Source organism: Oncorhynchus tshawytscha, linkage group LG19 (genome assembly GCF_018296145.1).
Source record: "Oncorhynchus tshawytscha isolate Ot180627B linkage group LG19, Otsh_v2.0, whole genome shotgun sequence".
Lineage (NCBI taxonomy): Eukaryota > Metazoa > Chordata > Actinopteri > Salmoniformes > Salmonidae > Oncorhynchus > Oncorhynchus tshawytscha.
In genome coordinates, this window is record NC_056447.1 from 45642607 (window position 1) to 45657265 (window position 14659).

Below are 14659 nucleotides of genomic sequence, written 5' to 3' on the forward strand. Positions count from 1 at the left end.
GCAGGGCTTGAAAACTACGGACTACAAAAGGAAAACCAGCCGCGAGCTGCCCAGTGACGCGAGCCTATCAGATGAGCTAAATTCGTTTTATGCTCGCTTCGAGACAAGCAACACTTAAACATGCATGAGAGCACCAGCTATTCTGGACGACTGTGTGATAATGCTCTCGGTAGCTGATGTGAGCAAGACCTTCAAACAGGTCAACATTCACAAAGCTGCGGGGCCAGACGGATTGCCAGGACGTGTTCAGCGCAGACCAACTGGCAAGTGTCTTCGCTGACATTTTTCAACCTCTCCCTGACCGAGTCTGTAATGCCTACATGTTTCAAGCAGACCACCATAGTCCCTATGCCCAAGGAAGCGAAGGTAACCTGCCTAAATTATTATTGCCCCGTAGCACTCATGTCAGTAGCTATGAAGTGCTTTGAAAGGCTTTGACAGGCTATCAACCGCATCATCCTGGATACTCTAGACCCACTCCAATTCGCGTACCGCCCCAACAAATCCACATATGATGCAATCTCAATGCCCTTTCCCACCTGGACAAAAGGAACACCTATGTGAGAATTCTGTTCATTGACTACAGCTCAGCGTTCAATACCATATTTCCCACAAAGCTCATCACTAAGCTAAAGACCCTGGGACAACACCTCCCTCTGTAACTGGATCCTGGACTTCCTGACAGACCGCCCCCAGGTAATAAGTGTAGGCAACAACACGTCTGCCACGCTGATCCTCAACACTGGGGTCCCACAGGGGTGCGTGTTTAGTCCCCTCCTGTACTCCCTGTTCACCCACAAGATTGTGAGCAAGACAAAGAAGCCAATCGTGAACTACAGGGAAAGGCGGGCCAAACAGGCCTCCATTACCATCGACGGGGCTGTAGTGGAGCGGGTCGAGAGTTTCAAGTTCCTTGGTGTCCACATCACCAACAAACTATCATGATCCAAACACACCAAGACAGTCGTGAAGAGGGCACGACAACACCTTTTCCCCCACGGGAGACTGAAAAGATTTGTCATGGGTCTCCAGATCCTGAAAAAGTTCTACAGCTGAACCGTTGAGAGCATCCGGACGGGTTGCATCACCGCCTGGTATGGCAATGCTCGGCATTTGACCACAAGGCGCTACAGAGGGTAGTGCTTACGGGCCAGTACATCACTGGGGCCATCCAGGACCTATATACTAGGCAGTGTCAGAGGAAAGCCCAAAATATTGTCAATGGCTCCATTCACCCAAGTCTCAGACTTGTTCTCTCTGCTAAAGCACGGCAAGCGGTACCGGAGCACCTAGTCTAGGACCGAAAGGCTCATTAACAACTTCTACGCCCAAGCCATAAGACTATTGAACAATTAATCAAATGGCCACCCGGACTATTTACATTGACCCCACCCCCCCACCACCACCACACACACACTTGTTTTTACACTGCTGGTACACGCTGTTTGTTATCTATGCATAGTCACTTTACCCCTACCTACATAAACAAATGAAGTCGAGGAGTGTGAATACTTTCTGAAGGCAGTGAAATTTCATTACCGAAGTGCATTTTCACCCATTCTAGGTAGATGAGGTGGATACCCTATTCATTCTAGTCTAATTGCCAGGTCTCGTATGACATCCCTGATGCTGGCGTCCCGGGACGGCTACAGTCAGGTAATCAACCTGCTGTTGTCTCACGGGGCAGAGGTCAACTCCCAGGATGAAAATGGGTACACGGTAAGAATGCCTACCTGGTGTAATGCCTGTCTCACATAAGCGGACAATTTTATTCATCAGCCTTCCCTACGTCCCAATAATCTCTCCTTTCTCCAAAAGTGCGGACTTGTTCACTTCCCTTGGGACATAGTTTGAAAGCATTTACAAGCATTTTGCTACACCCGCAATAACATCTGCTAAATATGTGTACATGTTATTTGAAAGGTAATGACTGGTTTAGGAAATATGTTGGAAACTCCCTCCAGCCCATGCTAACAACAATCAAATGCTTTTACATTATCTTGCTTGATTCTAACTGTGATTGATAGTAATGATTGGTGACACTGTGGTTATTAATAGTAATTAGGATGCCGCTAGACATTGATAGGTGATGACCTGCTGTGACCTTTGACCCCAGGCCCTGAGTGTGGCGGTGCAGTATGGAAGAGAAGAGGCCGTCCTCAAGCTGCTCCAGCTGGGGGCAGACAAGACCCTCAAGACCAAAGCAGAGAAGAGTGCTGCCGACTTGGCCAAGGTCTTCAAACGACCACAGGTAAACACAACCAGTAATTATATTATTTATACTGAACAAAAATATAAATGCAACAATTTTAACGATTTTACTTAGTTACAGTTCATATAAGGAAATAAGTCAATTGAAATAAATTAACTAGGCCCTAATCTACGGATTTCACATGACTGGGCAGGGGCGCAGCCATGTGTGGGCCTGGGAGGGCATAGGCCCACCCACCTGGGAGCCAGGCCCAGCAAATCCCCCACAAAAAATCTTTATTACAGACAGAAATACTCCTCTTTTTCATTAGCTGTCCGTATGGCTGGTCTCAGACGATCTCGCAGGTAAAGAAGCTGAATGTGGAGGTCCTGGGCCGGCATGGTTACACGTGGTCTGCGGTTGTGAGGCCGGTTGGACGTACTGGAAAATTAACATTCAATTCTCTGGCAACAGTTCCGGTCGATATTCCTGCAGTCAGCTTGCCAACGGCATTCTCCCTCTAAACTTGAGACATCTGTGCCATTGTGTGACAAAACTACACATATTAGAGTGGCCTTTTATTGTCCCCAGCACAAGGTGCACCTTTGTAATGATCATGCTGTTTAATCAGCTTCTTGAAATGCCACACCTGTCAGGTGGATGGATTATCTTGACAAAGGAGAAATACTCACGAACAGGGATGTAAACAAATGTGTGCACAAAATTTGAGAGAAATAAGCTTTTTGTGCGTATGGAACATTTCTGGGATCTCTTATTTCAGCTCATGAAACATGGGGCCAACATGTTACGTCTATTTTAGTTCAGTATATATTATCAAGAGGCTGGAAAGAGTGCTTCTGACATAGCCACAGTGTTCAATTGACCACATGTAGAACCAACAGAACCTCAGTCACAACTTTGTTTCCCACATAGTTAGCCAAGTACATAACTCTGGCACCTAAATCTGGTGTTTAAACAACCACAGGTACAGTAAAACCAAACACTAACCACAGCCACAAATTTACCACACTATGAAATGGTAGTCTTGCGGCGGTAGACTAGCGCCAATTTCCCCTTCTCTTGCAAACATATAAAATACACTGAGTGTACAAAACTTTAGGAACACCTTCCTAATATTGAATTGCACCCCCTTTTGCACTCAGAACAGCCTCAATTCGTCGGGGCTTGGACTCTACAAGGTGTCTAAAGCGTTCCACAGGGATGCTGGTCCGTGTTGACGCCAATGCTTCCCACAGTTGTGTGAAGTTGTCTGGATGTCCTTTGGGTGGCTGACCATTCTTGATGCACACAGGAAACTGTTGAGCATGAAAAACCCAGCAGCACTGCAGTTCTTGACACTCAAACCGGTGCACCTGGCACCTACTACCATACCTTGTTCAATGGCACTTCAATATTTTCTTTCCCATTCACCCTCTAAATGGTACACATACACAATCCTCGATGTCTCAAGGCTTAATAATCCTTTTAAAAAATCTCTCCTCCCCTTCATCTACACCGGCGGAAATGGATTTAACAAGGGACATCAATAAGGGATCATAGCTTTCACCTGGTCAGTCTGCCATGGAAAGAGTTTTGTGTATCAGGTCTTCTTTCCTTGCAGATTGCCAGGATCCTGGCGTCCCCAGGCAATGCCCTCACCAACGGGCAGGTAACCTCCTCGAAGGAGGAGACCCTCTTCAAGTTCTTCAAGAGGGACCCAGATCTATCTGCTGACTCCAAGGAGCGGTGAGACCATGGCTAAATCTCAATTCGTCTTATTGCTATTCCTTACATCCTATATCCTCTTCTCAACCGTAATGGAGAAGGTAAAAGGTCCCTCCCCTCAGGAGTTCTTTTACAATTTGTTTTTAGGACAGAGGATGCGAGGAATCGAGGTAAGATGAATTGAGAAAAGGCCACAGATCAGTCAGTGGAGGCCAGCAGCCGTGATTGGTATTTGGGGCCCTCTAGTGGACGTAGAGTTAAGTGTCCCATGCCATGAGACCAGTTTTTAGATGTAAACAAACATCTAGGGACTAGCTGCTAAATCTGCACCATAATGCTTTAACATATTTAGTCTTTATTTGACTGTTGAAAATTCACTGTTTTAATTTGGATTGTTTAATCTGTCAATGTTTATCTGTTCTGAAATATTTTAGGCGGCCGACTTGGCAACGTGGGGTTGATGTTTTACGCTCTTAAACCTATTTATGTATTTATTGCTTTTATTTAACCCGGGGAAGTTATTGAGAATGCATTACTTGTCTGTGAGCATGAGCAAACTGACTGATTTTACAAATAATGTTGAGTAGGTGATTTAAAGGTTGATTTGTTGATCAGAGATTCTGCACAGTTGGACTGCAATGTGGTCAATCTCAAACGCGCCCATTCACTTTCAAAATAACGACTTTGAATGTCTCCTAGTCTGTCCAAACTGTGTGATATCGAGCTGCTTCTGCACGGACTCAACCTGGAGTACCTCTCTGACATAATGCTAGTAAGTAGTGTACACACACACACAGGAGTACCTCTGACATTGTTTGAGTACTGTACCTCATCCTCACTGTGATTGGACAGTTTTCAGATTTCCATATCTCCCTCATGCCATATCCCAGCATATGGTATTATCAAATACCTGTCCAACCCTACTGCTGGCTTATTGATGTTGAGCAGGCAGGTGTAAAGACTGTGGTTCTGACTCTGGAGTGATTGGGTGAAAAACTATAGTGTATGAAGCTCAGTTTGGGGTGGTGGGGGTGGATTGATATTTTCATCATTAGATCGAATAGACATACCGGTAACAAGTAGCTACACAACACAAACACATACTGTAATCGGTTACCGGTATTTAAAAGGTAGCTACACAAATGCAGATTGTAAATGATTGTACAATATCTGTTCAGGGTTTAGGCTGGTTTGCAAGTTGTCAGATCGTCAAAGTAGTTTTTCTTCTCTCCGCAGGAAAATGACATCACTTGGAGCTACCTGGTAACCATGGAGAAGGATGACCTGGAGAAGGTATGAAAGACCTCTTTATGTCAGTCTGTCTGGCAGCAAGTTTCCAGGTTTTTCAGAAATCTATGGTTCCTGGAATCAGTAGAGAATTAGCATGGAAGGAATCCTCCAACTGGGAATGCTTCAACCAGGATTTCTGAAAAACCTGGGAACTTTGGGAACGTTTTGGGAATTTTGCAACCTGAGTTACCAGTATGTTGCCCAGTTATTAATGTTGCGTTCTCCCCCAGATTGGTATCTCTGACCCAAAGGACCAGCAGAAGGTTCTGAGTGCAGTGAAGGAGATGCATCTAGACCGGGTCGACCTGGACACTGTCGACCAGCTGGAGAACATAGACACCGGGTAACATTAAAGTACAATGGGAAAAAAATATTATTTTGAGCAATTCCTTCCAGGTCAAATCATCAAGCACAATAACATATTTTCTTGACACATGATATATGCAACACAAACACCTACAGACTTACATGACATACTAGACACAGTCCATCCTCCAGCACACCACTGGAAGTCATTCCTCAGACTGACCTAAAGCATCCATCCCACTGTTATTCTCCCACTGCCTCACCTCCTATATCCTCTCCGAGCTTCTGAGAGCAGAGTCCTAATGGTTTATTAAATGGGGCCGTAATGATTTGTAAGGTGAGAGGAGATGGAATGAAATCCCCTCTTTCACCCCCCCCCTTCTCTCTGTGACTGATGATAGGATAGCTCTCAGGCCAAGCAGTACTGTAGTGTCAGGGCCAGGGGTACAGGGGTCCTTTTACTGAGCCTTTAAATCCCCCAGGAGTAAATCCTCTGATGATGGCCACACTGTAAACATTAAAGCACTAGATTACCACATCCCTTATGCTTTATGCTCATCCCAGGACCTAGTGGCCATGTTCTAGTTGGCCTGGGATGTTAGTTGGCCATGTTCTAGTTGGCCTGGGATGTTAGTTGGCCTGGGATGTTAGATGTTCATGTTCTAGTTGGCCTGGGATGGTTAGATGTCCATGTTCTAGTTGGCCTGGGATGTTAGATGTTCATGTTCTAGTTGGCCTGGGATGGTTAGATGTCCATGTTCTAGTTGGCCTGGGATGTTAGATGTTCATGTTCTAGTTGGCCTGGGATGTTAGATGTTCTAGTTGGCCTGGGATGTTAGATGTTCTAGTTGGCCTGGGATGTTAGATGTTCTAGTTGGCCTGGGATGTTAGATGGATTTTTACTTGTAGTACATCACTAATGGACTGACAGACAGAGATGGGTGGGGGGGGTCTTCACACTTGGGGACAACTGACACGGACGGGCGACTGGGCAGACACAGTTAAATCAACTGACCTCTACACAACAGACAAATGAACAGACATAAGACTGTGTGTGGCCAATGGCTAGGATTTCCTCTCATAACTCAAAACTAGATTAAAAACTTTTACATCCAAATTATTTGTACATCGTATTCATTGCGGCCCGATCTTTAAATATGTTTTGCTGCGATTGTTCCAATGCCCTTTGTATGTTTTTGGATTGTTTTATCTTAGTGGTACATATCCCTGCATGTGTAGCAGCCGTTTTGTGATGCTCACACTCTGTCAGTGGTCGTGTAAACAGTGTCAGTCAGACTGGAGTTACTATCTCCTTCCAGAGGCTCGGGACCAGGGACTACAGCTCTGTTAGTTTATCTAGCGCACCCAAGACTGATAGTACAGGATAGAGAGGAGCAGAGGAGAGGGGGAGATGTCTGTCTGTTGTAGGTGACCTCTGTCTCTCCCTCCCTCCTGGTCTAGGTGAGACCTATAGGGGGTATACTTGAGATGGGCAGGAATGCAGACTGACACGGGTTGTGCTGCTCACCCACTCACACTGACAGTCACACATAAACACACTTGGGTTGAGGTAGAAGGAGACTCATCAACTAGGCATGGTCACGGTTAATCGAATATCCGGATGTTTGGCCTATTTTAACAATGAAAAGGCTATGTCTAAATTAAATTATCCTTGTGACATTTCTACCTACAAGGATATACCATGACATTTGAAATTTTTAATTTAGTAAAACAAAAATCTTTTCAATGTAGTTTTTCTAACGGTGCATTGAGTTACTGCCCTCCAGGTTGCCCTGGCATCGGTATGCTGTTTACCCCTCTTCAAGTAGAAATTAAAGGCACTCTGCAAATGTATCAATGCAAAACACTCACCAGAAAGGCTATTTGTAACAGAATCAGTTCTATCATTGCCAAAATCTGACTTTTCCTTCGCTGTTGATGACAAATTACAGAAGAAAAGCACCCTGTCCGCTGTTTACCTCTGCCATGTACATTTCAGCATTCTAATTGGTCAAGAGTTGACTATAAAAATTGTATAATTTAAAATGACCATCCCTGTCATCAACACTGATAGTGGGAAGTATTGTGAAAAGTTGTCTAATGGTGTATGTGTGTCCTTATAGAAGTGAGGAGCTGTATAACTTCCTGATCAGTCTGAGGCAGCAATGCTGCTACTTGACAGAGACAGTACAGGACGTCATCAGCCGCTTCCCCCGCCGAGCTTCTGAGGTGTGTGTGTCATTCCCTGTCCCTCTCTGATAATCTAAAGGACTGGCTACTGATCCATCAATGCTGTTGTCTGACTGAAAGCAGACAGTATGGTTGTATAACTTACTAAAGCAAATTCCCTTTCAGCCCTGAAAGGAGGGCGCCCCCACTCATGTTTGTGGTTAGATTAAGTGAGTGCGTTTTCAGTCCGACACTATAGTACTGATGGATTTTTCTAGAGCGAACCTGTTTCTAGCTCCCCTAACTTTCTTTGTCCTCAGCTGGTGTTGTCCCTGGACCCTAAGAAGGAGGCCCAGGCCATCTGTAATGAGCTGGTGGCCCAGACTGGAGACCTGCAGAAAGAGGTCGCCTGCCTCAAGAACCTGCTGCACAAGGTACATCTCACACCTTTGTCTCTGACTGCTGTGTACGTGTCACTGTCACCCAAGAGCACCCGCCACTATGTTTCTGCTCCCCTCAGTGGGCCACTCTGAGAGAACGAATTGGAGAACGGTCTGTTTCCTTCGTCTGGTCCTCAACACCCTTTCACTGCCCTAACCATCTCTCGGTCTGGTCCCCCACACCCTTTCACTGCCCTAACCATCTCTCTGTCTGGTCCTCCACACCCTTTCACTGCCCTAACCAGCTCTCTGTCTGGTCCTCCACACCCTTTCACTGCCCTAACCAGCTCTCTGTCTGGTCCTCCACACCCTTTCACTGCCCTAACCATCTCTCTGTCTGGTCCTCCACACCCTTTCACTGCCCTAACCATCTCTCTGTCTGGTCCTCCACGCCCTTTCACTGCCCTAACCATCTCTCTGTCTGGTCCTCCACGCCCTTTCACTGCCCTAACCATCTCTCTGTCTGGTCCTCCACGCCCTTTCACTGCCCTAACCATCTCTCTGTCTGGTCCTCCACGCCCTTTCACTGCCCTAACCATCTCTCTGTCTGGTCCTCCACGCCCTTTCACTGCCCTAACCATCTCTCTGTCTGGTCCTCCACGCCCTTTCACTGCCCTAACCATCTCTCTGTCTGGTCCTCCACGCCCTTTCACTGCCCTAACCATCTCTCTGTCTGGTCCTCCACGCCCTTTCACTGCCCTAACCATCTCTCTGTCTGGTCCTCCACGCCCTTTCACTGCCCTAACCATCTCTCTGTCTGGTCCTCCACGCCCTTTCACTGCCCTAACCATCTCTCTGTCTGGTCCTCCACGCCCTTTCACTGCCCTAACCATCTCTCTGTCTGGTCCTCCACGCCCTTTCACTGCCCTAACCATCTCTCTGTCTGGTCCTCCACGCCCTTTCACTGCCCTAACCATCTCTCTGTCTGGTCCTCCACGCCCTTTCACTGCCCTAACCATCTCTTCCCAGGTCTGGTCCCCCACACCCTTTCACTGCCCTAACCATCTCTTCCCAGGTCTGGTCCAAGCTTCCTGCAAACTTGGGTCAACTCCCCTTCTCATCCTCGCTATTGCTCATCCAGCGTTTACACACGGCGTGTGTGCGCTGTGTGTAGGATTCTGACAGGGCGAGTCCTCACAGCCTATAACTCAGAGACAGTGTGACAGTGTCCTGTCAGAGTAGAGATGGGGGGGGCAGGGGGTGAGGAAGGAGTGGGGTAGCCCCTGACGCTGTCGGTGTCAGACAGGAATCCGACAACCAACAGAGGCCATTTGGAGACACTGGCTCAGTGCCTAGGGGGGGAAGGCCCTTGCACCCGTTTATCTTATCTGTGGGGGCTTGTCTTGACACCCATCCCCCTACACAGAGCGCAGGTGCGCACACACACACAATCTATCTGCCCGGCCAGAAAGTTTGGAGATGGGGGGGGGGGACATGAATTGTTCCCTGGGTTGGACATTACTGTGTAGAATGGTAGATCTGTGCCATATGTACCTGTCAGGTGCAGCACTGTGCAGAGTGGTTCTCTTATTCAAACTCTAATTTGCATACTTAAGCTGATCACCTCACCCAGATCGGTTTAATTTTATTCCTAATAAATGATTGATAGGACACAAGTCACATGACAAAACACTGCTCATGGCTACCATCTAGTGTCGAGACGGAAGGTTCTTGTAGGGCAGGGGTGTCAAATATACAATCTGACGCTGTTCAATCCAAGGGGGGGAAACAAACTCAATATGACTAAAACCAAATGGAAACAGTGTAGTAACAATAATGGACTTATATTCATACAGTTTCTGGACTTTCCAGCTCACTGATAATCACTGAAATGAAAGCTAGATAGTCAGGGAGCATTAAAAAAAGAGAAGAAAAAACTATATTTTGAGGGCAAGGAAATCTAATCAAATTCAATGTGGACCTTGTTGAAGACCGAATCTCTCCTCCCCCCTCCCATGATAATCAGATTAACTTGGGGAGTACTATTTTCAAAATGTCATACTTTAACACTTTATTTTTTTATACTAGTATGGGTATTTGGACACGTCCATGGTGTGTGCGCATCTCTAGTTTGTGTGTCCATTGTGCTCTTTCTCACCTCTTACCTTGTGACGTTCTGCTGCTCCTCTTCCTAAGATGGACCCAGCAGGAGATTTCTGCCCACTTCCTCAACCTGGTTCCCACGGCGACTGGAGGAGACGGGTCCTGAAGAGGCTTGCACTGAGCATGCTTGGCGCAGGCCTGCTGTTTGCCCTGTCCAGAGCAAAGAGTGCCAAGGTTTACCTTTAGACTGACAGCTCCTTTATTATCCAATTTACTCTTACTTTGTCATAGGTTATCAATCAATTAGCTTAATTGTCTTAATTTACATTTCTGTTTGAGGAATTATGCCGAATGAGAATAACTCGAATGCAAAAGTTTGGTTTTTGATTGAGATTCCTTATATTTGTTATATACTTTGTTCTTGTTTTTTATTGAGTTCTTAATTGTTTTAAGCAATTTTCTGGGCTTTTGTAAAATAAAAACTATTTCTTTATCCAGCATTTTCTTTGCATTAAGTTGCTGCACAAGTTAGGACACTATTAGGGAAATCCATCCCCTACATATTATTCAATACTTTATGTAGTTGACTATATGACAAACTATTTAGGCTACTAAAAATCTAATCACATTTTTTTGGTCACATACACATATTTAGCAGATGTTATTGCGGGTGTAGCGAAATACTTGCATTCCTAGTTCCAACAGTGAAGTAATATCTAACAATACACATAAATATAAAAGTTAAAGAATGTAATTAAGAAATATATAAATGTTAAGTCGAGCAATGTCCAGGGTATGTACAGTACCTGTCAAGTTTGGACACACCTACTCATTCAAAGGTTTCTTTATTTTTACTATTTTCTACATGGTAGAAGAAAAGTGAAGACATCAAAACTATGAAATAACACATATGGAATCATGTAATAAGAAAAAAGGTGGTAAATCAAAATCGGCTCAAATAAAGTAACGATGGACTGTCGTTTCTCTTTGCTTCAGACATGTAGGTCAGTCAATCCGGAACATTTCAAGAAAGTTTCTTCAAGTGCAGTCGCAAAAACCATCAAGTGCCGTGATGAAACTGGATCTCATGAGGACCGCCACAGGAAAGGAAGACCCAGAGTTACCTCTGCTGCAGAGGATAAGTTCATTGGCGTTCCCAGCCTCAGAAATTGCAGCCCAAATAAATGCTTCAGAGTTCAAGTAACAGACATCTCAACATCAACTGTTCAGAGACTGAATCAGGCCTTCATGGTCACTGATTGGCTCAAACGCATTAAGAAGGAAAGAAATTCCACAAATACTTTTTAACAAGGCACACCTGTTAATTGAAATGCATTACCTTATTAGCTGGTTGAGAGAATGCCAGCAAAGCTGTCAAGGCAACGGGAGGATGAATCTGAAACATCAAATATATTTTGTCTTCACTATAATTCTACAATGTAGAAAATAATAAAAATAAAGAAAAACCCTTGAATGAGTAGGTGTGCCCAAACTTTTAACTGGTACTGTGTTTGTGTACACTGAACAAAAATATAAACGCAAATGTAAAGTGTTGGTTGCATGTTTCATGAGCTGAAATAAAAGATCCCAGAAATTTTCCAGGCGCATGAAAAGCTTATTTCTCTCTAAGCTCTACATCCCTGTTAGTGAGCATTTCTCCTTTGCCAAGAATCCCACCACCTGACAAGTGTGGCATATTAAACAGCATGATCATTAGACAGGTGCACCTTGTGCTGAGGACAATAAAAGGAAGCTCTAAAATGTGCAGTTTTGTCACACAAAACAATTCCACAGATGTCTCAAGTTTTGAGGGAGCGTGCAATTGGCATGCTGACTGTAGGAATGTCCCCCAGAACTGTTGCCAGATAATTGAATGTTAATTTCTCTACCATAAGCTGCCTCCAACGTGGTTTTAGAGACCACGTATGGCGTTGTGTGGGCGAGTGGTTTGCTGATGTCAACGTTGTGAAGGAGTGCCTCATGGTGGCTGTGGAATTATGGTATGGGCAGGCATAAGCTACAGACAATGAACACAATTGCATTTTAGAGCCTAATGAATTTCAATTGACTGATTTCCTCATATGTACTGAAACAGTAAAATATTTGACATTGTTGCATGTTGCGTTTATATTTTTATTAAGTATATGAATGGATGGATGGAATGGGATGTATAGATATCATGGACAGTGTGTGGATAGAGTATTTCGTATGTCTATAGAGTACATAGGATAGAATAGTACATAAACAGCAATAGTTTAATAGGATGGAATTGACTAGAATACAGTATATAAATATGAAATGAATAAAACAGTATGTAAACAGTGACCAGGGATTCCATGTCTATGTACAGTACATTCGAAAGTATTCTGACCCCTTGACTTTTTTCACATTTTATGTTACAGCCTTATTCAAAAATGGATTTAAATACATATTTTCCTCATCAATCTATACAGAATACCCCATAATGACGAAGCAAAAAAAGGTCATTCGAATTTTTTGAAAATGTATACAGACCCTTTTCTATGAGACTCAAAATTGAGCTCAGGTGCATCCTGTTTCCATTGATCATTCTTGAGTCCACCTGTGGTGAATTCAATTGATTGGAGAAAAAAATCACCTTTATTTAACCAGGTAGGCAAGTTGAGAACAAGTTCTCATTTACAATTGCGATCTGGCCAAGATAAAGCAAAGCAGTTCGACACACAACACAGAGTTACACATGGAGTAAAACAAACATACAGTCAATAATACAGTAGAAAAATAAGTCTACATACGATGTGAGCAAATGAAGTGAGATAAGGGAGGTAAAGGCAAAAAAAAAAGGCCATGGTGGCGAAGTAAATACAATATAGCAAGTAAAACACTGGAATGACAGATTTGCAGTGGAAGAATGTGCGAAGTAGAAATAATGGGGTGCAAAGGAGCAAAATAAATACAGTAGGGGAAGTGGTACTTGTTTGGGCTAAATTATAGATGGGCTATGTACAGGTGCAGTAATCTGTGAGCTGCTCTAACAGCTGGTGCTTAAAGCTAGTGAGGGAGATAAGTGTTTTCAGTTTCAGAGATTTTTGTAGTTCGTTCCAGTCATTGGCAGCAGAGGAGAGGAGAGGCGGCCAAAGGAAGAATTGGTTTTGGGGGTGACCAGAGAGATATACCTGCTGGAGCGCGTGCTACAGGTGGGTGCTGCTATGGTGACCAGCGAGCTGAGATAAGGGGGGACTTTACCTAGCAGGGTCTTGTAGATGTCCTGGAGCCAGTGGGTTTGGCGACGAGTATGAAGCGAGGGCTAGCCAATGAGAGCGTACAGGTCGCAGTGGTGGGTAGTATATGGGGCTTTGGTGACAAAACGGATGGCACTGTGATAGACTTCATCCAATTTATTGAGTAGGGTATTGGAGGCTATTTTGTAAATGACATCGCCGAAGTCGAGGATCGGTAGGATGGTCAGTTTTACGAGGGTATGTTTGGCAGCATGAGTGAAGGATGCTTTGTTGCGAAATAGGAAGCCAATTCTAGATTTAACTTTGGATTGGAGATGTTTGATGTGAGTCTGGAAGGAGAGTCTTACCAGACACCTAGGTATTTGTAGATGTCCACATATACAAGTCAGAACCATCCAGAGTAGTGATGCTGGACGGGTGGGCAGGTGCAGGCAGTGATCGATTGAAGAGCATGCATTTGGTTTTACTTGTATTTAAGAGCAGTTGGAGGCCATGGAAGGAGAGTTGTATGGCATTGAAGCACATCTGGAGGGTTAACACAGTGTCCAAAGAAGGGCCAGAAGTATACAGAATGGTGTCATCTGCGTAGAGGTGGATCAGAGACACCAGCAGCAAGAGCGACATCATTGATGTATACAGAGAAGAGAGTCGGCCCAAGAATTGAACCCTGTGGCACCCCCATAGAGACTGCCAGAGGCCCAGACAACAGACCATCCGATTTGACACACTGAACTCTATCTGAGAAGTAGTTGGTGAACCAGGCGAGGCAATCATTTGAGAAACCAAGGCTATCCAGTCTACCGATGAGGATGTGGTGATTGACAGAGTCAAAAGCCTTGGCCAGGTCAATGAATACGGCTGCGTAGTATTGGGCAGCGTGGTTGAGGTGCATCCATGACCAGCTCTGAAACCAGATTGCATAGCGGAGAAGGTGCGGTGGGATTCAAAATGGTCGGTAATCTGTTTGTTGACTTGGCTTTCGAAGACCTTAGAAAGGCAGGGTAGGATAGATATAGGTCTGTAGCAGTTTGGGTCAAGAGTGTCCCCTACTTTGAAGAGGGGGATGACCGCAGCTGCTTTCCAATCTTTGGGAATCTCAGACGACACGAAAGAGAGGTTGAACAGGCTAGTAATAGGGGTTGCAACAATTTCGGCAGATCCTTTTAGAAAGAAAGGGTCCAGATTGTTTAGCCCGGCCGATTTGTAGGGGTCCAGATTTTGCAGCTCTTTCAGAACATCAGCTGACTGGATTTGGGAGAAGGAGAAATGGGGAA

At 44.8% G+C, this 14659-nt stretch overlaps 1 protein-coding gene across 2 annotated transcripts in view; it reads left to right on the forward strand.

The window, feature by feature from the left end:
- Positions 1-10657, forward strand: part of asz1 (ankyrin repeat, SAM and basic leucine zipper domain containing 1) — a 35062-nt gene extending 24405 nt beyond the window's left edge. For both annotated transcript variants that reach the window (XM_024380057.2, XM_024380058.2), the window contains exons 6-14: positions 1608-1719; positions 2117-2251; positions 3813-3937; positions 4616-4688; positions 5153-5209; positions 5437-5549; positions 7636-7741; positions 8002-8115; positions 10258-10657. In XM_024380057.2, the coding sequence (XP_024235825.1) occupies positions 1608-1719; positions 2117-2251; positions 3813-3937; positions 4616-4688; positions 5153-5209; positions 5437-5549; positions 7636-7741; positions 8002-8115; positions 10258-10410 (988 nt within the window). In that variant the 3' untranslated portion in view covers positions 10411-10657. The remainder of the gene's footprint in view (positions 1-1607; positions 1720-2116; positions 2252-3812; positions 3938-4615; positions 4689-5152; positions 5210-5436; positions 5550-7635; positions 7742-8001; positions 8116-10257) is intronic.
- The last annotated feature ends 4002 nt before the right edge of the window (positions 10658-14659 follow it).